The following is a 24,023-nucleotide window of genomic DNA, read 5'->3' on the forward strand; positions in this document are numbered from 1 at the left end:
CAAAGGCACTACTGTTGCCCCATCAGGCTGTATTGTACTGTTACATCTAAGTGGCGTAATGATAGGTATCTCAAAGTCCTGCCGATCGGATCAAGCTATGCCTACCCTAGTGGCTGATGAGATAGGTCGGTCGGTAGTTCATTTACGGAAAGTCTTGTTCGAGAAACAGCGCCTTCATTATTAGGGGATGTCTATTATGAAGGCATGTTTCCTAGTGGTATTGTGTGGTTTGGGAACCCGGAAAGTCGGGAACAAATCGCGCATGGTAAGGTTAGGTGGGATTGGGCTAGCTATAGTGGATCGATCAGCTAAGGTTAGCGGGCGTCAATGACGACGCTTGCTGGAACCTCCCTTCATCTTCGTACGACACCGGAAGATAACAACACAAACAACTACAACAACAACACTATGAGATTGATGGGCACGAGTTGAGAAGCTGACGAGACAAGGGATAAACACCTACACAATGGCCCCGAGTGATCATTATGACCAGCCGCAGCGTCGCCATCTACCGCAGCGGATGGCGCGTCTGCTTCCATTCAGCGCGTCGACAACGCCGCTGCAAGCCACCACCTATTTGCTCGGCATCTCGCTCTTCAGCATCTCTTTCCTCGTCTTCCTTAACAGTGCCGTTTCCTTCGTCATCACCGATCTGATCGGCCTCAAGGAGGGCGTCGGCGACATTGTCGGCACCCTCGGCTTCGTCGACGAGCTCGTCGCCCTCGTCGCCTGCCCCGTCTGGGGCCTCGCGAGTGACCGCCTCGGCGTGCGCTGGGTCGCCGTCCTGGGCTACGCCGTCATCGCCCTCGCCCTCGTCGTATTCGTCCAGGCTCGCGACGTCTACCCGAGCCTCGTCCTCGCCCGCATCCTCTTCGCCATCGGCGCCACCGCCGCCGCCACCATGGTCACGGCCATCTTGCCCGTGCTGACGGACGATCACGGCGCGGCTGGCGGGGCCGCGGACGGAGAGGAGTCCGGCGGCGCCGCGTCGAGGAGACCTGCTCGGTCGAATCAGAGAGACAGCGTGGCGATAAGCTTTGAAAGCGACGCCACGATTACGCCGGAGACCTTCACGCGGACGGCCGGGGATGGCGAGCACGGCTCAGAGACTGACGCAGAAGGCTCGGGAAGGAAGCCGTCTGCACTTGCAGGGCTCGTTGGTTTGTTCACCGGGTGCGGCGCGCTGGTGTCTCTTATCTTGTTCTTGCCATTGCCAGCCCAGTTCTCGAAGCGTGAGGGTGTCACCCTGGCCGATGCTGTCACCTATAGCTTCTACGTTGTGGCAGTCGTATCACTGTTTGTTGCTATTTTCGTCTTCGTCGGACTGCGGGGCCTGAAGGGGGAAGAAGGTAAAGGCTGGCGGATGCTCCTGGGCTTGCGCGGAAAAGGGGCGCATGGCTCGGAGTCTCATGAGAGCAAACCGCATAAGCCTCTACCATATCATCGTCTTCTACTTTCGTCGATCCGGCTTGGTTTCACCGACCCGCATATTGCCCTTGGTTACCTGGGCGGCTTCGTGGCCCGAGCCAGTACCGTGGCCATCAGCCTATTTATCCCACTTTACGTTAACACGTTCTTCATTGGCAACGGCTTCTGCCAGGGTTCACCCCACGACCCGTCGCCCGAGCTCAAGAAAGAGTGCCGGGCCGCCTATGTCTTGGCCTCCATTCTGACTGGCGTGGCACAACTCGTGGCCCTGCTGTGTGCCCCTGTGTTTGGATATCTCAGCTCAAGACGCTGGCGTGGTGTGAATATGCCGGTTACTGTGGCTACGCTGTGCGGTGTCATCGGCTACTCAGTTTTCCCCAGGCTCCAGAGCCCTGAGTTCAAGGATGTTGACGGACGTGGCGGGGGCGGCTATGTCTTCCTGGTCGCAGCACTACTCGGCATCAGCCAGATCGGAGCCATTGTTTCCAGCCTCGGCTTACTGGGCCGTGGCGTGCTCAAAGCCGACACGGCTAAGGCGCCCACCTCGCAGCCTCAGATGGATGGGACAGATGAGAACGCTCCTCTCCTGGAGTGTTCAAACGGGGCTGCCCCGGAAGACGAGCTTATAGCCTCCAGGGTGCAGTTGAAAGGATCCATAGCTGGTGTATACTCGCTATGTGGAGGCGCAGCAATACTGTTGCTCACAAAGCTGGGCGGCTACCTATTCGATGTCACGAGTACGGGTGCACCATTCTATATGATGGCAGTTTTCAATGCTATCTTGCTGGCGGCAACTCTGGCTATCGATTTGGGACGCGGGATCAGGGCTAGATCTGAGAGGTAGAGTGTGCAGGATATTAGCCAGCAGTATAACCAATTTCATTAAATTAATACAAGCCTTGTTGCTCATTTTGGCATAGGCATCACCAATGTTTCCACGCGTGGCTTTACGTGACTACGGAACGCTGATGCCTTTCATATTTTCTCGTCCCCGTTGTTTATCTTTCAAATGTTTTGTGTCGTTTGCGGAATTATATTTATCTATAGTCTGGGCACAGCATTGGCAGCGAGGAAAGGGAATGTTATCTTGTCCAACACATGGAACAAGCCAAGGCCGTGATAGTGGAAGGGCCAGCCAGGGTCGGGACACGAGACCTTGAGTGCTGGGCCCGCTCACATGGCTTCGTCAGAGGTTCCTTGCGGATGAGCTTGGAAGGATGTAGTAACATGGTAGTGCCTACTTTAGGGGCTATGAGATCAGAAAAAATGTCTATTTCACTCGGTGGCATATCAGTTGGAAATGAGGACCGTGACAGTTAGGGGCTGAGGACAGCTTATGAGACTTGCTGCCAATCTTCAGTATATATCAGCCATACAAAGCTCCGTCTCGAATACAGCATCAAGGTCATGCTGTTGTTCATGCTCCCAGGGTGGGGGTTGTCGGGAAATAACATCAACCGTAAGAGCAAACAGGGGCTCCAATCAACTAAGCCGAGGAAATGAAATTGAACCGCAAGGCTCAAAGATCATCCCCAGACAATGTCGGCGAAAACTACATGTTTGTTCAAGCTTACCACGAGGTATCGTGGACAATAAGAGCAGCCCAATGATGTATGCCCATTTACTGCTAAGCGCGAGGTTCTGGCGCAATATACCCAATGACTATGAAATGGCTCAACTTCTGTGATGCTCAGACCACAAATCATTCTCTCCCAACTCATGGTATTGCCATGTCGGGATACTCCAATAAAGACATCTCCGGCAGCGAGCTCTTGAGCTTGGTTGATAACCACCAGACCTCCTGGATGGACGATCACGATAAATTTCGTGGCGCATGAGGAGGCGCCCAGTAATCTAGTAGTAGAATATTCAAGGTGGCCTTGCTTGGAAGTGCCGGAAATAGGTAGTTATCCTTCCAAACATCTATCTGAGCCCAGGATCTGTGATGATTGCTTGATAAATGGTATTTCCGCGCCTCGATTTCAAACATCGCCTCGGGGACTGAGATAACGGCCAGCTCCGGTGCAACCCTCTCGCCGCCCCATGGTTGTTATATATCTCGCATGTTAGGTGGCGTTCTAATGCCAGGTACGCAACACATCCCATGTAGATCACGTTTCTTTCCCTGGTCTGGCCTGGACCATTGATATGGACGAAAGGGGGACTAGGCCTCGGGGATGTCCTGATGGTGGTGTTGGAGAAGCAGCCAATAGGCGAGGCGGCACAACAACAACACTTTGCCCTCTCACCTCTGGTTGAGATAGAGCTAGCCTGGTCGTCTCCCACTCGTGCTGGTGGGCTGGGGGTGGGTTCGTTCTTTCTGGTTGTCACATATGCGTTGGCGTTGAGCATGTCGCCCGAATAGGCAATGAGCTTCGCAGCTCGTTCGGCAGAGTGACGCAGACACCCTTGCGAAAAGCCCCGACCTTCTGGAACGGCGCTAGAAGCAGTCGGAGCGTAGTGGTGGGTGGTTGTGAGATGCCGGTAACTGATCACATCATGGGCTTGTCGACAATGCCAGCGTCATTGTGCAACGTGCAGAAGAAAAAGCAATTTCTGACAAGCTCACCGGCCTCACGTGCACGCAACGCATGCTGGCCCTCTTCTGGAAATCGGTCAAGCTGTTGGAGACGATGGTGCCTATATCATGAAGCTCTATGTGCGTGGCTGTCAAAGTTGTCAACGTATCATCTTTCGCGCTACTGTCTGTAGCCCCAATACAAGACGGCGATCAAGGTGGTGATGTCGGTTGCACCAGTGTAGTATACAATCGCCGCCTCCAAACGTAAGCGTCGGCGTGCATGTTGCAATTCCAGGCTAAGCGACACCCGAGTAGTATCACCATGCCGGTCCGTCGGTGAACGGAAAAGGGATCCGCTCTGGAAAACGGGCTGCGTTTGGTTCCCAGGGTTGCCAAGCTCGAGTGCCTAAAGCGGTAGGAGCCGCGGATGGGGACGCCTGATTGGTTCGCCTCGTCATTTGATGGATCTCCTCTGGTCTCAGCCTTTTGCAGAGCTCCGAGGAGATATAAGATCCCAATCTGCCACGATCCTTGGCCGTACATTACGAATGTCACCATTCCGTCTCACTTGCGTCGAGACCCCTTACGGAAGGCAAGCCACAAGCGCGATCTTGTTTTACACTGCTTCTATGTATCAACCTTGTATGGTGGTCACGAGCGCATAGCGAGCCGTTATTAGAAGGATTGAGGCAGGCAGCCAAGCCAAACAACTAATACACATACGTGATCCTGGCTGACCGCTAATGGCAAAGGCCGCATCTTCGGTCAACACAGCGAGGGAGTCATCTCGATAGCTCCAACCCTCCCACACTGGACAGATCATGATAGACACTTTGGGCATTGCAATCCATAACATTGAAGATACCGAGATAGCAAGGCAGAGAGAGGACGTGATTGATTGGTACAGCTACTGGACTTTGGGGTCATGTACCAAGCGGTTCAAGCGTAAATCTCCTGACGGGTGACGACAAGGGAAAGTCAGTAAAGAGGGGTACCTCCATCATTTCCCAGCCCTGGGGAACCGAGAACAACCAGCTGATCACGAAAAAATAGATGTTGCAGCAGCAGCGCTACAGGGGGGTAATGATGCAGGTTCTTCAGGTGTGTTGCCAGGGAGCCTGACTGGAGGTGGAAGCCGTTCTCGGCGCCTTGCGATGTTTCCCTACATGTCTTGGCGCCGGAGACTCCGACCTTACCCCAGATTCACAGTAACCAATTATACCACAATGCTTCGGGTGGACGTTTCTTCGTTTTGATGCTGATAGACTATGCGTGTTCAGTGCCCAGAATCATCAGATTGGCCAATGATGCCCACGATTGGGCCGCACAGCAAACGGTCTAGGCGATCATCTTTGTTGACTTGTGAGATCTTTGCTAGTCGTTTGCCACGATCTGTATATCCAATCAATGTCTTCTAACGCCATGCGATCAGAGGACGCCTCGAAAGGAGTCTCAATACTCCTAGAATTTGCTATCCGGCAAAAACAGACTCGCCTGTCTACGCCTTCAGGCCGAGCTCCAGTACTTGGCATTTTAGTACAGAAGTCGATTGTAGACATTGCTTTTCCTGTAAAGAATGACGGTTGAATTGATAGGTTAGAACTGAACAGGAGTGCTTCCACTAACTTGTCGTCCTTGATGATATATAGGTATCTACTTATAGAATGAGTTGGTGGTTGTTAAGGGAATAAGGTCTCCGGAACCGGACAGCACACTTGGCGGGAGTCGCCGCCTCACGAGTACTGACTGTCTACAGATACCCACTTGTTCATCGATGAACAAGGCTGACTGGAGAAGCTGATCTGGAAAGCGACGTGGAGGTAACTTGCCGGTATCAGGAGAAATGCGTTTGGGAGAATTGTAGTCTTCAACGGGAATTCCTCGTGTATCCAGGCGAGTCCAGAGTACGAAGCGAGGAGGATGCCCTATTACTATACCAGATGCATAATGGCGTATATACGCCCCAGCAGTTACATTAGAATATGTACGTTATGTAGCAGGGCTGAATTCAGGCACAGAAATGTAGAGGATGGTTGTTGTCAAGCTGCAACGCGGAGCGGGTTTGGTTTTGGTTCCTTGGATTTTGGATTTCTATTACTTTAAAATAACTCGACCCCAGACCCGACCCTCGAAATTTCAACTGTACACGACATGTCTGCCTACCCACTCTCCACAACCACTTGAAGGCCGCATCGTTTGTTGTCGAATCTTGTTCTTGGCACTGCACTTGGGAGTTCATCTCTTGTCTCATCAATCCCCGAGACGATACTCATTCACCGCGTTGTTGCGTCCGCGTGTAGGGGTGGATGTCAGGCGTCCTCAGGAATCCATTGCGGTACTGCTAACTCCACTAAAGAGTGAGACCTTCGTCGACCTGTTCCACTGCCAGACTGCCAAAGTCGGAACTCTATATTTCCCATCGAGCACCCAGATGGACAGCCACCAGCTGTATTCAAAACACATCACACTCACTCCTACCACGGCTTGAGTGTACCTACCGGATTCAGTAGAATCTACTGTCCCCTACTGCGTACATCCCAGAAGAGGAGGGCAAAAGCGAACCTGACTTGCAAGTGGATCAAGCTCAATTTGGAGACGTAGTGCAGCGCTTGCAGGTGGTTTTATTTGCTTGGCCCGGGTGTCCTCGAACGATTCCAACTATTCCGTCCCACCCCTAGGCCTGCAAGTACCAGTACCGCCTGCGTATAACTCCGTACGCCACAACCAATCCCCATATTAGTCTACACACCTGGCCTGCCCTTTTGCCGGCGCAACATCAAGCGGATCTATCTTCTACCTACCTAACAACCTCCCGAGCCAAGTACTGGAAAAGTTTTGTGGTCGCCCTTGCAGCCGAAAGACCTTGGAACTTACAAGCTCACAGTATCGTACATCAAATCCATTGCCTGCCTTGCAGTTTTAGGACGAGACCTAAGGGCCGAAACTCCAAGAGTTCTCTATACACCAGAGTATATTCTACATACTGCTTCCACTCTTCCCTCTATACCGGATACTTCTCTGGCGCCCTTCTCCCCATTTTGTTACAAACCATTACATAAGAACCCGTCCGCCGTGTTTCTTCTTGTCACCAAACCACTTGTCACCACATACAGCACCACCCTTATCTCTGACTGTCTTCGCCCAACGACCTACCTAATCTGAGGCTCTACATCCCCCCCCCCCCGGAACCGCTTGGATCACTTCTGAGTCTCAACTGAGATTCCCCCTTCTCGAGCTGTTGGACCCCGGCTTCCCCAGATTATGTATTGATTAGCGTTGCAGACACGCGCTTCAGTGCCGAAAAAACCCTGGAATCGGACATTTTTGGTGTGTCTCGCCATCGCCGGTTGTTGTGTCTTTTTTTGGTTTGCCTCGATACCTGGTACACATCACTTACACAGAGTTTTGCCCGAACAAGGGAAACCCACTCACTCACGCCAACGCCGGCATCCCGTATAACTCTTGTATCATCGTTCCTTTCTCACGTCGCTTGTGAGAGGCGTTTGCCGACCGAACCGGCAATCGTCTCCTAAAGTCAGAAATTGACATGTCCGACAAGATGTCCATTGATAAGAAAGACCCTTCTAAGGAGAATTCGGAGGATGAGTCCCCCGTCTCAACTCCGGAGCATGAAGCTGGTCCTTCCATCCCTTCGGAGAACCAACCGGCCAAGCGAAAGGGTGGGCGCAAACCCGTAAGTCGATTTCCCCTTGCTGACGACCTGACAGCTCTGAATCACTGACTACACATTCTCCAAATATGTCGAAGTGTTTCAGTGCTGAAGGTTGCTGTCCTGAAGTCGCATCTCATTAACCCATCCGTTGCTAGATATATGCCACCTCTGAAGAGAGGAAGCAGAGAAACCGGCAAGCGCAAGCTGCTTTCCGTGAACGGCGGACCGAGTATATCAAGCAGCTCGAGGAAACCATCCGAGTACATGAGGGTAATTTGACCAATCTTCAGGCTGCTCATCGCAGTGCCGCCGATGAGTGCTTGATGTTACGATATAAAAATTCCTTGCTTGAGAGAATTCTCCTGGAGAAAGGTAGTCATTAAATTTGAAGTCTCATTATCGCAACGCCAGCTAAATCAACATAGGTATTGACGTTCAAGCCGAGCTTCGAGCCAAGACAGGCAGCCCAAATCTTGGTCCCACACACATGGCACCGAATATGGTTCAACCTCCTCCTCTCCCACGGACTATGTTCAACAGACATCACCATTCACGAAGGTCCGCCTCCAGCATCGCGCCAAAGCTTGAAGCCGTAACGAGCTCTTTGCCCCCGCCTCTTCATGGGCTCCAGGCTACCTCGTCCCCAAAGACGAGGCCCACACGCCCTCTCACGCGGCTTCCCCTACGAATCCAAATCCAAGTTTTGGCCAGCCGGTTACGTCGCCAACCACTGACCAGCCAGGCGTACGATCGGCACTACCCCAGCCGATGCGACCACCATTGCCTCCAATGCAGGGCCCAATGGCTGCAGCTGCTGCGCGTCAGCAAATGCTGCAGGCGGGTGCAAGCGCTGGAGCCAATCCCACTGCGCGGACAGCTCCCTTCTACCCGACCCCGTCCTTCCAGAACCATATCGAGCAACTAGGCAAGCTGACCCGTGTTATTGATACCTATTTGATGGGGCTTTGGCGTACTAGACTAATTCCGTTGTACAGAGCAGGAGTATGATGCCCCAAACGACATGATTGACGAGGTCGAACCCGATACGCCTGGCCCAGGCCCTTACCCGACACAGTACGCCGGTGGCCAGCAGCCGCAAGCGCACCAGGGCCACCAGCCTCACCACCAACCACCACAGCAGCAGCACGGCATGCCTATGCAATCGGTGGCGGGGGGAGCATCGGCACAGCAGGGTATGCCGCAAGGCGAGCAGCAAACTGGCCATAGCCAGGGGCAAGGGTATCCAAGCATGACACAACTGCTGGACCCTGCTCTCGACTGGGACCCGTTCGGCTTGAGTGCTTCAATGCAATTCCCGACCCAGTTTTCGTTCGACACGAGCAATATGCGATAATAACAGAAACACTTGGAGGAGGCGGAGATCTGGCCTCAACAACTAGACCTGTCCCAAGAAGCTCCTGGATTCCACTCAGCCGCTTTGCTATAGAACAGGGAGCTACGCTGTGGTTAACACGACTTCCAATGCTCTCTCGGTAGACCAACGAAGGCGCGCAAGACCTGTCAAGAAACACATAGCAGGCGGGCGCGACTATTAAGCTGGAACTTCGGGGCAACGGGATAGGCCTCTTTTATTATTTGATTCATACCATCTTTGGCACCTCCGGTGACCGGAAACATGGCCTCTTTGCCCGGCGATGCTCACGGGCTAATTTCAACGAGAGGGGCAGGGGAGGAACAGCATTGATACGATACCCATGGCAGGCGGTCACTGGTTTATTCTTGCGACAAATCACGGTTATTTCGGCGTTCACGACCATTTACCGGCAGAAAAAAGTTTTTGTTTCTTATATATTCCCTGCGTGTCGCAATCCCTAAAGGGACGGCACGGATCGTACAGGAGTACGGGATATCCAAAAAGTTGTTTTTTATTGCTTTCTTCAGTTCAAGAGATGGGCATCAAAATTCCCAAGCATGGCGGGTTACAAGATTCAAGTCCTGTACATACCTATCATTTTTCTTGGCGGGGTATTATTCTATTCCGCTTGTACCCTCCATAGTTACTGTCTTTCAAGTTTGCTTCTTACGTTCGGGTTAATGAGGACGGAGATTCACGGATGCTGTGCTGAAGAGCGTGGGATCCCCGGTTCACGGCACATACCCAAGGAATAAACCTAGGTAGGTCGGGGTTGTACATAGGAAAGTGTTTAGCTAGACTCCTTTCTCTTCTTCATGGGCATCATCATGGTGTAGACGCTGTATCTCAGGCTCAGCGGTGTATTGCCAAAAAGTACTACGGAGTAGTAGAGATTACTACTTGATTCTTTATTCGAATTACCTACTCCGCCTCATCTTCGTTCACTGCCCACATCGATTTTGCGCAAATTTGCGGGCACCGGAAGTTTCAACTCCCTAGGCTCCGAACAATTGCAAGAATCCTTGTTCCCACATACAAATTGCATGCTGTACTCCGTAATGTATCTCCCTTCTTATGTGAGATGGAGTATGGCAACCAACAAAGTCCGCAAATAAGCGTAGCGTGCCGCACCTCGACCCTCGATTTAAACACGATGCAAAGTAAAGAGTAAGCGCACTTCTCGTTTCAAGAGACCCGAGACCCTGTCTGTATGTCTTCGCTCCGTCATCAAGTCTCTTCCAGCAACTCATGGAAGCTCCTCACGCACGCATTATCGTACATCGGCTTTAGTGGCGTGGAGCGGAAATCGGAGCTTGGCACAGCGACCCAGTAGGATCATTAACGAGACCGAACTAACTACTTTCACCATAAACCAACTAACCTCTGAATAACCGTCAATAGATAGTAAATAGTAACGGCTATAGAATCGAGATGTTACACAGGGTCTTCTTTATTCGAGTGTTATGCGAGCGTAGGCAGCTTGTAGGAGTCTGGTCAACGGCACTTCTGAGCGATCCTGGCTTCAAAATCTCCGTCAGACGAGGTTTTCCCAAGCGGAGCCATGGGGCGACAACCGAACAGGTAGGCACTTTAAATTCCTCGCAGCTCAAGTGGGGCTTCGCACACAGAGGGCAACGACTCATTGTACCGGTACTTTCTGAAAGCTTCGTGTGGCTGGTGGTTTGCGTGGTTGTGCGTGCCGTGCATACCGGCCGAGGTTCGTGGGTTCGTGGCCATGGAGGGGTTGGTTGGCTCGTTCGCCCCGAAGCTGCCCAGGTTTGGGGAGGGACCAGCCAGGACTCGAATTCTTTCCACATCGGTCCAAAGGCCGGTGAACTGGCTCCGATTCTGCCCGGGCTTTGGTCATGATGTGTGCTGTTTGACCGGCCTTCTGACTGTACCATGCGCGATTCCACACTACTGCGCATCGTGAGATGACGAAGGCCACTCGGTAGGCCCACGCGCGATGTTCACTCGGCAACTGTGCGTCTCACGGCCGACACTTGCGGGCTGGACGTCGAACTCAACCTGCCCTCGTGATCGTGCCGGCCAGTTGTCTTTTCAAGCCTCCTCCGGAGCTAGTCACTAGTTGCTGTCCTCATGACCGCCAGCAACTTTCACTGACCTTGGCGAACACCAACCCCATCGATAGTACGAAGCAGACGCCGTGACGCCTGGTCTGGTCTAGATTGTCGTAGGCCATGAGTGGGTTTCGGTGCAAATGCCAAGCAGAGAGAGAGAGCTTCCCCCATTCGCCCAACTACTCCAACGCACCCACCCACGAGCCACAGTCCCATGGCCCACAACGGTGGAGTGGGAGTTGGAGTAGCTTGGTAGCATCTTGGAGAGACCATGAATCTGGTCTCCAACTGCGACAGCATTGCCGGCCAGGGCCGCCTTTCATCTCCAAGCCGCTCTTTACCAAGCGTCGTGCATCGTTGTTAGGTAACAGAGTCTCGTGCCAAGTGCCTCATTGCGTAACGTCCTCGTCGTGAACGAGTTTCGAAAGTCATCAGGATCGGTTGTTGTTCGTCCTTGCCATTGACGCTTGTCAACGTGTAGTCATCCATCTCCACAGCCTCCTGGCTCCTGATGAGGACGGGCCTTAGCTGTGGAATAGAGGCACGAATCCCGGGATGATTGGTGCCGGTTGATGGAAGAGATGTGGACGTTCACATGCCCATGAATGTAGAGAGTATGTAACTTGATGTTCGCTTAGTGCTGCGGACTACCACTTCAGTAAGAGAGAAAATGCAACACGGAAGATAAACGATGGCGGTCATCGTTGAGTCTGAGCACTTGCACAGGCATATTAACAGAAAGGGACATGATGATGACGGGACTGCCCTCTCGGAAATAGAGCACGGGTAAAACGAACAGAGAGAAGAACAACAGTCTGCTCAAGGAGCAGATAGAGGCGGGATGGTCTATTTATCAAGAGCTCTAGAAGGGCTGGGCTATCTGGTCAACTGTCTCTTATCTCTCCGCAGACCTGCCTGTTTGCGGCATGTGTAATGTCAAGCACAGGCGCCGCGGGAGGCAGAGAGATAAGGGACGGTCTATTATTATTATCAACCAAAAAACACCCCCGACGAATCCCACGCGCTGGTGCTACATACTTACATACCTGGTCAGAAGTTGAACACAGACGTTCGTTCCACCCCACGATACGATGGGGTACATATCCCCGACAGTGACAACGGCGGGTTCAGATGTCTAAAACGTCGACAGTGGTTTGACCACATACACCCAGCCCACATATCGCTCTCCTCTACCAGACTGTACTCCGTACTAGTACATGATTTACTACGTAGTAAGTAGTATTTTGCCAACTTCAGTATGAATTCTGTTGGACTTGTCTGTCTTGGATGACTCCAGTCGAGAGTTACAAAGAAAGATTGGAAGTTGGCATAGGCGACGAGGCATTAACATTTACAGGCTGCATATGTATACAGGCATAAGATAACTCTGCATTCGCTATTCCCGGCGGTTATCGTGAACTCGAGAAGTCACAGAGCTACCTAGCCGTCATGTTTGTCTGGCGGGTTACCAACCAAGTCTGCCACCAATTCATTTGTCGCAGAATCTTCGGCGCACAACAGTCTACGCTCCCTTGGCAACACCTAGATGCATCCAGATGTAAACCGATCTCTCCAGTTTCTTCACAGCAATAGTTGTCAATTGCTCTGCTGCAAGTTCATAACACGCCTGGCAGTCTACAAGTCGTAGACTCGTAGTGAGCAAATGGACATTACCCGGGTCTACGTAATGAATATTGGCTTTGCGTTGCAGCAGGTCGAAACCCTAATGAAGCTGCCACTGCATTGACCCGAACCCAAATTCCAATGCCCGAACGGCATTATTCTAGCTCCGGGTCATACCTATTGCTAAGTACACAAGCTCATAACCACTGGGCCAGTAAATACAGCAAGATGGGATGGTATTACCATGGAAGCTGTTTGAGTGCGTAGTACGTTGTGCAACTACGGTTTAATAAAACTGTACACAAGGTTATCGCTTTGAAATGGTTACGATGGTTGTATGGTATTAGGTGTAGGGTATGTATGATTAGGTAGGGGTAGGGTATGCATTAATCAATTTGATCGATAAGAAAGGCAAGAGCGGGCCGTGACGTACCTCCCAAGTCTGGAAACTCCAGGGCGGGCTGTTTTTGACGTCCACAGAAATGGACGCTCGGGCCACTCGCTACTGTGTTTTTGGCCTTGGGGCTTTTTTTCGCTTTCCCATGGACATTGATTGTTGTGTGGACAGCAAAATTCAGGCCTGCGCACCAAAAAAAGAAGATCAGGTCAAAGAAGTTTGAGGGAGCAGCTGGTAGCCAGCCACGCCACAGAGCAGCCAAACTGGGGAAACCTGAGAGCTCAGAGTGAAGAAAGGCCCCAATTGACCTGACGCATTTGGCCCAACCAATCCTTGAAATCGGCCGAACCACTAGGTCGACCACCACGAGAGAGATTTCAATTCCCTATCGCACCTACAGGATATGACCTATTGCTAGGTTTGTATCCTTCCTCGTCTTCTTCCTCACTCCTCTCCTGTATCGACTTGATAGTCTCTTTTTGACTCGTTTGTCGTCCTTAAAGCTACGCCTTGCTGAAAGGCGATAAACAACTGACGGCACCATGTCGGTCGCGTCCAAGGTACGTTCGGCTGCTTTTTTCGCAACCTTTGGTCCATTGCGCCCTCGTCCGTGAAGCTATTCCAAATCCCACATGACCCCTCACCTCACCTCCCCAGCCTCAGTGAAGCTGCAAGGAAAGCTATACACACCTACGTACCTCTGGGTGTGTGTGTCTTTGTGTGTGTTTGTGTTGTGTACGCGCGCATGTGTACATGGACACCTCCCCACCACTGCGATCCTCGCACGTCGCCTTCAGCTATTCTGGGCGTTGCTGTCGAGATTTTCAACAAGACCGCCTTCGACCCAAATTTTGTCATGGACTACTGAGCTAACAATGCCTTCCAGAACCTGTTCGACCTCCTCGGTACGATTGAACTTATTCGCCCCAGCGGCCAATTTCGAGAGAAAGCTGCTGCTACGAGCGGGGTACGAAGTGCTAACCTAATTCAAACTATACAGGCAATGACGCCGATGGAGACTCCGACACCCCTTCCGGACCCGTCAAGACGGTAGACAAGAACACCACGCGCACCACTAAGCGCACTGTTGAGCCCGTAGCTCCCGCCAAGTCCGTTACCGCTAACACTGGTGCTCGCCGTGGTCCTGGCGGCAACGAGGGAGGTTAGTACAAGAGCAAGGTCACAAAAAGCCAAGAATGGGAACTTACATGGGAACTTCGCAGCTTTCCGCGATAAGAACGCCGGCAGCTCCAGCAACCAGCGCCGAGGCACCGATGAGGCTACTCGTGGTGGTCCCCGCGGCGGCCGTGGCGCTCGCGAGCGAGGAGGCCGTGGTGGCCGCTACCCCCGTGAGCGTGATGACCGTCACACCAAGAGCGCTCCCAGGTATGGCTAATCTATACTGCACCCTCGAAACCCCACTAACTATTTTTCAGCGGTTCCGAGAAGCAGGCTGCCCAGAGCTGGGGTGCTCAGGAAGGCGAAGCCGAGGCCAAGGATGAGCAGGTTGGCGAAGCCATTGCTCAGACTGAGCTGAAGGAGGCTACTGCTGAGGATGCCCAGAACGCTGATGTCATTCCCGAGGAGGAGGACAAGAGCGTCTCGTACACTGACTACCTCGCCCAGCTGGCTGAGAAGAAGCTGGCTCTTGGCGGTGGTCCCGACATCCGCAAACCCAATGAGGGCAGCAAGGCTGACAAGAAGTGGGCTAGCGCCAAGGCTCTCGTCAAGGAGGAGACCGACTTCGTCTCCCCTACCGCCACCAAGACCAAGCGTGAGCGTGAGCGCAAGGAGAAGCAAGTTCTCGATATTGATCAGCGCTACGTCGAGCCCGATCGTCCCCACGGTGGCCGTGGCGGCCGTGGTGGTGCCCGTGGTGAGGGTGGTCGTGGACGCGGCGAGGGTCGCGGCGGACGTGGCCGTGGCGAGGGTCGTGGTGGACGTGGCCGTGGCGGTGGTGAGTTCCGTGGCACTGGCGAGTTCCGCGGTGGACGCGGTGGCCGTGACAACGCTTCCTCCATCAACACCAAGGATGAATCGGCCTTCCCTAGTCTGGGCGCCTAAACTCATTGAGTACTTGCTCGGTCGCTTGTCAGCTTCGACAAGCCAAACTACGGCACATACAACATAGGTCATTTGCTTGACCGGACATCTCGCAAGCCATGTCTATATTCTGTCTTTGGATGTAGACCTGAGCTGTCGAGTTTAGCCCCGAAAATACTGGTGGGCATCCAGTTCCACAAAACATGAGGAATAATGTCTGTACATTTCCTCCGAATCGATGAAAAAAAAAGTTTCTTTCCCTTTGATCAACCCTGACTGAGCCGGTATGGAAAAAAATGGTGGCCTCTTGGGAAGCAATGGATGATTAGGTTCTCTATGGTGGCCATCTTCTTTGCATGTACTGGTAGAACTCGGTCCGTCTTTTGACTGCTAATTCATCAAACGTAAAAACTCACTGTACTATATTGGCATCTGCATTGGTGAAGTAATGGGTGACGAAGCTGTGCGATTTTCTTTGTATGGCTGGACAAGGGGACTCCAGGATCGGCTCTTGACTTCTGCAGGGTTCTAATGCCTCCTTCCTTGTTGTAGCAAAACTATAATATTGTGTAATACCTAGCCCTTCAAAGGCATTATTCGCCTCGAAGCTTTGGCAAACAGTGCCATGGGCTACTTATACTCGGCTGGCGAATACCCCTATTCTGTTGGAACAATACCAATGCCAAGTCTAGCTACATAACGTCGATTTACGTAACTCGACAGGCTATTGAGACCACTTCTATCAACTGGGTAAGTTCCTTCGTCTTTGCTTCCCCGTCAGAATGGACTACGCCAACGACATCGTCTACGCTTGTGAGCGCTGCGGTAAGATCCTGCCCCAAGTTGCTACTGATAGCGATAGCAAGGACCCGGAAGTCAAAGACACCGCAACCTTACTGCGCATCTTTCTCGGAGCTTTAGAAGCCCTCCGAGACCATGGTGGGCAAGCCGTCGATGCGTCGCCCGCTACTGCGCGATCAACACGGCTGTGTCGGCGTGTACCAGTTTCCCCTAGTTCCTGCCGTCGCTGCAACGGTGGCAATGCTGCAGCTGCTGCCGGTGATGGCGGCCACTTGCGGGACTCTGGCGCTGCACAGCTGTCGGCATTACTATCGTCGTTGTCGGTAATGTGCCGCGCATCCCTTTAAGCCACCGACGAGGAGATCGGAGCCGCCACGTGGAGCTCATCGTCGTCGACCACCAGCATAGATATGGCGGACGGCGTCGACTACGACGCTCTCCACCCCCAACCGCTCCTGGAGGGTCGCCTCTACGCCGTGACAAAGATGGCGCCGGAGTACCCGTTCAGAAACGATGGGGTGCCGGCTCTTGATGCGCCTGTCGTCACACTGACGCCCACTACTTATCAGCAGACGCCTTCTGCCCCAGATCTGGCGCCGGCGGACCCGACGCGTCTGGCAGCGCCGAGTTTTTGCCAGGACAGAGGTCCTCTTTTCTTCGAGTATGATGAATAGAGGGGAAGGAGAATAGCCCGCCAGAAGAGCAAGTAAATTTCAACTCGAAGTGGCAGGGCTGCCACACAATGCTGGTGAGGTAAGTAAGCAATTGCTGTTATACTACACGTGGTGTATAAAGGGGAAGCAAGTGCTACGAGATAGCACATTCTGCTGTGATTTGAGTAATGAGAATGATGGCAAGATTAAAAACTATTTAGTGTCAGGTGCTGGCATGCTGAGCTCTGAAATTCTAGTAATTGCAGATTTTTCATATTTCAAAGTGTAATTGCTCTTCATTTCCAGGTATCCAAAGCTCGTTCAGACATTAGGAAGTTAGCACTCTGGGTATTGGGGGAAATAGGGCCGCTACTAAACTGAAGTATACGAGCTACCCTATTCCACCGTGTGGTTTTTCGGATAGGGCTAGCTCGTACATTTCACTCCCAACAACACACGGCGCCTCAAAACACTCCGGGCCACTGCTGCACGATTCTTTGACAAAGTTCAATGTATATGGGGATCACTGTCGAATCTGATATTCTCAATAACGCAACTGGACCTTTGTTACCAAATTGGCCGAGTCAACTCGAAAGCGGCCTTATCTACAAAGACAACACTTCTTCGACTCGCACAACGCTTTTGTAGTGACAACAATGGAATAGACATGTCTACAGATGCAATGCACTACCCTTCGCCGCAGTGGAAGAGGTCCTTGGCTTTTCATTATCTCTGGAAGTGACAGCCCCCCATTGGAGTGACTGCGCTACGAAAAGACAATCACAACTACTGCTTGCTACTGACCGACAAGACAATCGAGGGCGAAGGCGAGGGCGGGAGTGAGAACGAGGAGGAATGGCTCTGCGAGACGAACGACGCCATACACGAAATAATGCAGAAAATCGTGTTCGACGCCGACTTCGACCCACAGAGGTATTCGGATGTGGCTGTACATGAGCTGGGAGTAGCAATGACAGTCGAATTTCTGGCAACGCTATCGGTTGATATATGATTAGTTATATGGATTCTGCTATAAGACGCCTGAGTGGTCAGGACCTACCGTTATATAAACACTCAGTCCTAGCTTGTGAGTACATGGTGATGGGCAAGGGCAAGTCAGGAACTATTGTATTTCCCAAGGGTCTATAGTAGCCGCAGTGGGCTGTTGCCCGGCTACAGATGAGACGACTTCTTTAAGTCGTGTATATAGGGGTAAGACCAAGTAAATATCAGGCACGAGACGACCAGTTTGGTCGAGGTGGAACGCAATATTTGCGCTCCACGGCATACTGGCTCTTCACATCTAACGAGGCATTGACTTTGTATAATGCGGCATTACTATAGCCCCGTCTAATTGTAATAATGTCTTCTTTCATTCATGTCTCATATCGTAGAAATTTGTCAATCCTAGCGGCCTTTTTTTTTCTTTTTTGTACACCGTCCCTATTAACCAATTTATGCCTTCTGGACCTTCTCCTTGATGATGTCCTTCAGGGTAACGGCATCAGCAGCGAACTTGCTGATACCCTCACGGAGCTTCTCAACGGCCATCTGCTCCTCGTTGAAGTCGAAGCGGAACAGAGGCTCATTGTTCAGGTACTCCTTCTTCTCAAGGTTGAGAGAGGAAGCCTGCGAAGAGTCAAGCTTCTTGGGGATGGCGTCGGTGGAGTTCATCATCTCCTCGAGCAGGTTGGGCTACAAAAGAGTCAGCGGACAGTATCAGGTGGCCGTGGAGGAATATCAAAACTTACAGAGATAGTGAGGTAATCACAACCAGCGAGCTCAGTGATCTCACCCAGGTTGCGGAAAGAGGCACCCATTACGATGGTCTTGTAGCCGAACTTCTTGTAGTAGTTGAAGATGGCCTTGACGGAGGCGACACCGGGGTCCTCCTCCTTGGTGTACTCCTTCTTGTGGGCAGCCTTGTACCAGTCAAGGATACGGCCGACGAAGGGGGAGATGAGGAAGGCACCGGCCTCAGCGGCAGCAATGGCCTGGACGGTGGAGAACATCAGGGTCAGGTTGCAGTTGATGCCGTGGTCACGCTGGAGGATCTCGGCGGCCTTGATACCCTCGAAGGTAGAGGCGATCTTGATCAGAATGCGCTCCTTGCCAATGCCTTGTTGCTTGTAGAGCTATTGGGTTGAGAAACACGTTAGCTACGCCACACAGAAGAAAAGACCGATGTGATGGGGAATGCAATTGAGTTGGTACGCACCTCGATCAGGTGAAGGGCCTTGTCGACGGAGGCCTTGGTGTCGAAGGAGTAGCGGGCATCGACCTCGGTAGAGACCTTGCCGGGGACGATCTTGAGGATTTCCTTGCCGAACTCGACCAGGAGGCTGTCGAGAGCATCGTCGACTTGTTGGTCGACGCTGCCACCCTTCTGCTTGGCGTAGGTCACGGCGTTATCGATGAGCTTGGCGTATTCGGCCTTCTTGGAGGCGGCCAGAATCAGCGAGGGGTTGGTGGTGGCATCCTGAGGCTTGTACTTGTCGATGGCTGCAGAAGAAGACGAATTGTTAGAGGAGCTTGCTCAGATTCGGCAGTGGCGGGGTTATGATGTAACTTACTGGCAAAGTCGCCGGAGTCGCAGACAACGACGGTGCCGGTGGCCTTGAGCTGGTCGAGAGAGTTGGACATGATTGCGGTATGGAAAGTGTCTTGTGGTGTGTGATTGATTTGTTTGTTTGTTCGTGGTATGACGATGGAGAGAATGGGAAAGGATGGGAGTTGGTAGTTGTAGTTGTCTTGTTGAGTCGGTTGTTGAGAGGGGCCAGCTAGCTCTTCTTCAAGGGTCCCGCCTCTTCTCTTTAAAAATCAATGGGCGCGGGGCAACTTGCAGTTTCACACCTTCACTTGCCTGAGCCATTCCTTGGAAAGCCGACGTCAACGTGGGTACTGCAGGTCGCCGTGTCCAGCTTAATGGCCCCTTACGGCTAGCGAATGAGGTATTATTGTGGGATGCCCGTGTGCTAGAGCTTTCGATTTGGCTTTCATCAGTGGTCCATTGTCCGAGTCGGACCACAGCAGTCCGACTAATACGGAAAGTCGACAAGAGTGTACGGAGTCCTGCAAGCAAGTCTTGGCTGTCGGTCTTTGCCCCTCCGTCACTCACTACAAGGGGCATGACGATGTCTGTCTTTGGCGCCTTCGTCATTTTTATGTGTACGCATCCCATCCCACCTACCCAAACCATTCCATATCTTCGGATCTTTTCCAACGCCGGATGGCCAGCTCCTTTTTCTTCGCCTCTCGCCGCTATCCCCGGATTTGCTGAGCAACCTGGATGTCATGATATGATACAAATGATACGGTATTATGTACCACCATGCATACATACATTGTACATACTACATCTTCGTGGACTGACTGATAATGTGCATCCACAATTCGCTGGCAGAATAGAACCGCTCTGGACCTTACTCATCGTCCTGCCACCTGCTGTCTGGTCAACGTCAACTTATCAAATGTGCTGCCCGCCTACACGTGGCTGCTCCCCTTGCATGGATTTCATCTAATTGGGGCGTTTGAGCTCACCTCGCCTCGTCGGTAGCTTGTATGTATCACAACTTTTTATTCGATTGAGTATGCGACAGTTGAAGCTCGAGAGCTACTAGGTTCGAAAATTAGAGACTAGCATGCTTCTAGTTGCCCGTGTCCCTATCACCGCTCTTTTTATAACTCAAGAGTATAGCTAATGTAGCCCCAACCCGAATCAGACATGTTTCGTTCTACCATTCTACATATCGAGTTTTATACAGCTTGGCATTCTCCCCTTCCACAGCTTACATACATATGCATCGAAGCTGTCTCCCCGCTGTTGCCCCCTCTCCCTCTCCGCCCTATCCGGGTAGATGCAAGTATGTAGGATGTATTCAAGTTGGTTACGCAGTGGGTCTCCGCCAACAAGGACTGGATCAATACAGCTGTAGCAGTAACGTATAAAAGACTTATAGAGAGCCCCTTTGGACCATCATACATATATACTTCGGGGATTGACTGTATAATTCCATATTGCCTAACGCCGAGACAACCCCTCCGCCGGGAGAACGGAGAACGAGGGAACGTAGACAGTAGATACCACGATATGTAGACCTAACATAAAAAGTGACAGCCAACAGCCTTGTCCGCCTGCTTGCCTGACTTGCTAGCGGCTCATGCGGCGGTCGAAAGATATGGAGCTGGTTCCGGCCATTCCGACCTGTCGGTGTCTCCCATGGTCTCTCAGTTGGCCGTCCACCGTCCGCGCCAGCAAGTTTTCCTGACCCTCATGGGGGTTCCACCAGCAAAAGCGAGGCGGCCCGAAAGGACCAGGATTGGCATGCCTCGACGTCCGCGCCGGGGCTATGACAGCCGCAGTAGCATGTCTTTTAGTTTGCCCAGATTACGTAGTTCGGAGCATTACTAAGATGAGGCTTTCGAAGGACGGACTCCATTCTCTTCTTGGATTTGCTTTTAACAATCGTCTAGAACTAGAACAAACCGATTCATGTTGTCCCTGGCGATCAACACGACTCCCTCCATCTTATGTCAGCAATACAGGCTTTCCGGACTACGCCTGGATTTCTTTTGATTTCCTATATCTTGTCTCGAGTTTGACTGAGAATATCGGTAAATCTGAAGAACCTGTGGACTTCTGAGAAAAAGAGCCTGAGGATAATTATGCCTCGGGCAGGGTGAAAATAGAGGTGAAAGCATGGGCGTCTTGTTCACCGATGACCTTGGTCAATAAATAATTGTTGCATTATGTTGTATAACGTTGCGTATAGATACGAATGGGATAACCTGGTGTGGCATTGTCGTGATAACCCGGCCTACGCCAAACTGTCACTGCCCCCTTTCTCTGCAGGATATATCGTGGGACAGGCCAAATGAAAAGGTCCTGCATAAAAGCATCAAACAAAAGAATAATAAATGAGGCATCCCGATACGCCCTATTTTTATGATGTACCAAAGAAGAATCCAATGGTCCCAAACCTGTTCGTCTGTCTCGTCGGCTCCGTCTATCCTCATGCAGTGCCCGTTCTGTTCTGGGTATATTAAAATCTCCGATGCCTTCGTTTCAATGAAAAGCCACCTGCGCCTATAGTATGCCAAACCACTAATGCGGTCTCCCCAATGAGAGGGGGAGAAAGTAGAAGAAAAGAGAGAGAAAAAAGTTGCCAAATGCCTGAAAACGCCAATGGGCTGAAAGAAAACGACATTTTTGTGTTTTTCTACGCAGTCTTCTCGCACTCTGTACTGACGATCCTGTGCTTCACCACGTGCCGCCCAATCATGGACCGCCCGGGCTCGAAGACGAGGGCGCTGAGCTGGCCGCCCCGCACGCAGCTGCTGTCGAGGCCGAATGAGTAGGGTGGATGTTGAGGCCCGTCCGGGCGTCGTGGCCGTAGACGACGGACACGCGCTCCTTCTTGTGCTTGCGGGCCCGCTGGGCCTGGTTCCAGGCCTCGCTCCAGGGCAGGCCGTCGCGCGTCTCGGTCGGCACCGCGATGTCGATGTCGTTGCGCGCGACGCCGTTCTTCTCCAGGATCTTCTCCTCGCGCTCGTACGCGGCCTCGACGGCCGTGTCGCTGACGTCGACCGCCTTCTTCTTGGCCGCGGCGGCGTCCTCGAGGTCCTGACGCACCTCTTGCCGCGCCTGCTCGCGCCCGGGGAACATCAGCGTCCGCATGTTCATGACGGCGGTTTCGTCCTGGTCTTCCAGGGGCACGTCCGGGACCAGACCCGCGTGCACCACCAGCCACTCGCCGCTGTCTTGGTCAGGGATCTTGTCCAGGCGCAGGATCACCGGTAGCTTGGCGAGCCACTCGCGTTGTTCGGGGCTAAGCTGTCGAGCCGTGGCCAGGGCGGCATTCTCGGCCTTGGACGTCTCGGCTTCGCGCTTTTGGTGCTCGGGCGCGGACGAGGACTCAGCGGCGGTTTCCTGCAGGAGCGCACGCAAGACCTTTTCTTCGTGGTTTCCCCGTACGCCCGACGCACCCATTTCCATAGCAAGTGCGACGACGCCAGCGGAGTCGGGCCCCTTGTTGATCATGTCGCCCGTGAATATCACATGGTCGCCGCGCTCGGCGCTGTATTCGGCCTTCTCGAGCAACGTCTTCAGCTCCTTTAATTGTCCGTGTACATCGCCTATTATGATGAGACGCGGAGCACCGGCGGCAGCTCTGGGCATGTGCTTCGGCGGTAACGTGGCGATGGGTATCGAGTTCTTAAATGAAGGGCGCGCAGACGTCCCGTGGAGCATAGGCGGTACAGGTTCGAGCGGAATTTGTTTTCGTATGTCGTGGTTGGTCACGGTGCCCAGCTGGGCGTCGTCGAACTGCAGCGGCGCCGCGGCTTCGTCTGTGGTGTCACTGCTGCCATTCTCGTCCTTGGGGGACGGGGGTTCATTCTGATCCGCATTGTGCGTAGATAAATGAAGTTTCTGTGCGACGTCTAAGACGTCTGGCGGCGGCATGCCGGAATCGAAGCGCGAGGACATATAAAAGCCACTGAGAATCATCAAACCGGCGACAAATACGAAGAGGCGCCGCCTTCGGTACCGTGGGTTGAGGGATGATGTCGGGATGCGCGCGGAGAGCGCCATTGGAGGCTACTGCACTGAGTTCGTCTGAAAGCTTAGCGAGCGGCGGCGCTGACGTCGTTGTACATACGCCGTGGTTGCAGTCAGCAGCACCCAAATACCCTTGCAAGGTGATTTGTATTGAGCAGTTCGCGCGAGACCAGCAAAGCCAAGAAACTTTTGGGCTTCTATACTCCGTACCAAGGCGTTCTTTTCCCCTACTCGGCAGATTAGTGCAGTGGTTGAGTGGCTTGTGGTGTTTCGGTCGAGTAATGGAGAAGATGAAGCGGGCAGTGTAGGAGTGCTATCTGGAACATCGCGAGTACCACTGGATTGTGCTGTGCTGGGACTGTCTCAAAACCCAATTGGCATTTGGACCAGTGGGGCTGCGGAGGCCTAATAAAAACAATGACGAAAATCGGTAAAGAAAAAAAGACGCCCCAACCTGCCAGCCCATGCCATGGACGGATGCTAGATAGGATGAGAACCACTATTGCGATAACCGCTAGCAACCTCGTTTGCCGTCTCAACCGTGGCCATGTCCCATCGAATCGACCGCTAAAGCAGAGGGCATACCAACACTTGGAGAGCGCATGACGATGCTGCTATCCGCTGCAGATTGGATGAAGGAAGCTTGGAAAAGGGGAATGAGATACGGACATAGTAGTATCAATGTAATGTTAATTAAAGTATGCCAGCAAGGGTCTCCCACAATGCCTCAACCAATCGGTATCACCCGTGCTCATTGCGACATTGGGAAAAGGAAAGACATCCCGGCCATCCCCAAACACTTTAACCTTGGTCGTTTCCGCTTGCTCGGATCTGAATCTAGACGATGATTACCTATACAGTAACCGCTC

The 24,023-nt window shown here is 52.5% G+C and overlaps 6 protein-coding genes across 6 annotated transcripts; 4 read left to right on the forward strand and 2 right to left on the reverse strand.

Moving 5' to 3' along the window:
- Positions 1–466: 466 nt before the first annotated feature.
- On the forward strand, positions 467–2,272 carry PG994_010395 (uncharacterized protein; the record flags this gene model as incomplete). The annotated part of the gene is made up of 1 exon (XM_066861804.1): positions 467–2,272. One exon carries the CDS (start codon positions 467–469, stop codon positions 2,270–2,272), a length of 1,806 nt encoding a protein of 601 aa, XP_066710914.1.
- Positions 2,273–7,508: 5,236 nt separating this feature from the next.
- Positions 7,509–8,976, forward strand: PG994_010396 (uncharacterized protein; the record flags this gene model as incomplete). The annotated part of the gene is made up of 5 exons (XM_066861805.1): positions 7,509–7,643; positions 7,778–7,994; positions 8,048–8,153; positions 8,213–8,559; positions 8,618–8,976. The coding sequence occupies 5 exons, from the start codon at positions 7,509–7,511 to the stop codon at positions 8,974–8,976; spliced, it is 1,164 nt and encodes a 387-aa protein (XP_066710915.1).
- A 4,664-nt stretch (positions 8,977–13,640) lies between these two features.
- PG994_010397 (uncharacterized protein) lies at positions 13,641–15,162 on the forward strand (the record flags this gene model as incomplete). Its single annotated transcript, XM_066861806.1, has 5 exons — positions 13,641–13,658; positions 13,985–14,003; positions 14,099–14,260; positions 14,322–14,484; positions 14,535–15,162. 5 exons carry the CDS (start codon positions 13,641–13,643, stop codon positions 15,160–15,162), a joined length of 990 nt encoding a protein of 329 aa, XP_066710916.1.
- A 761-nt stretch (positions 15,163–15,923) lies between these two features.
- Positions 15,924–16,616, forward strand: PG994_010398 (uncharacterized protein; the record flags this gene model as incomplete). Its single annotated transcript, XM_066861807.1, has 2 exons — positions 15,924–16,265; positions 16,302–16,616. The coding sequence occupies 2 exons, from the start codon at positions 15,924–15,926 to the stop codon at positions 16,614–16,616; spliced, it is 657 nt and encodes a 218-aa protein (XP_066710917.1).
- A 1,434-nt stretch (positions 16,617–18,050) lies between these two features.
- PG994_010399 (uncharacterized protein) lies at positions 18,051–19,238 on the reverse strand (the record flags this gene model as incomplete). The annotated part of the gene is made up of 4 exons (XM_066861808.1): positions 18,051–18,290; positions 18,347–18,730; positions 18,814–19,097; positions 19,169–19,238. The coding sequence occupies 4 exons, from the start codon at positions 19,236–19,238 to the stop codon at positions 18,051–18,053; spliced, it is 978 nt and encodes a 325-aa protein (XP_066710918.1).
- Positions 19,239–21,873: 2,635 nt separating this feature from the next.
- Positions 21,874–23,187, reverse strand: PG994_010400 (ser thr protein phosphatase family protein; the record flags this gene model as incomplete). Its single annotated transcript, XM_066861809.1, has 1 exon — positions 21,874–23,187. The coding sequence occupies one exon, from the start codon at positions 23,185–23,187 to the stop codon at positions 21,874–21,876; it is 1,314 nt and encodes a 437-aa protein (XP_066710919.1).
- Between the last annotated feature and the right edge of the window lie 836 nt (positions 23,188–24,023).

This window comes from Apiospora phragmitis (genome assembly GCF_038363925.1).
Source record: "Apiospora phragmitis strain CBS 135458 chromosome Unknown utg000010l:1.0-9815664.0:1.0-9183399.0, whole genome shotgun sequence".
In the NCBI taxonomy this organism is placed as follows: Eukaryota; Fungi; Ascomycota; class Sordariomycetes; order Amphisphaeriales; family Apiosporaceae; genus Apiospora; species Apiospora phragmitis.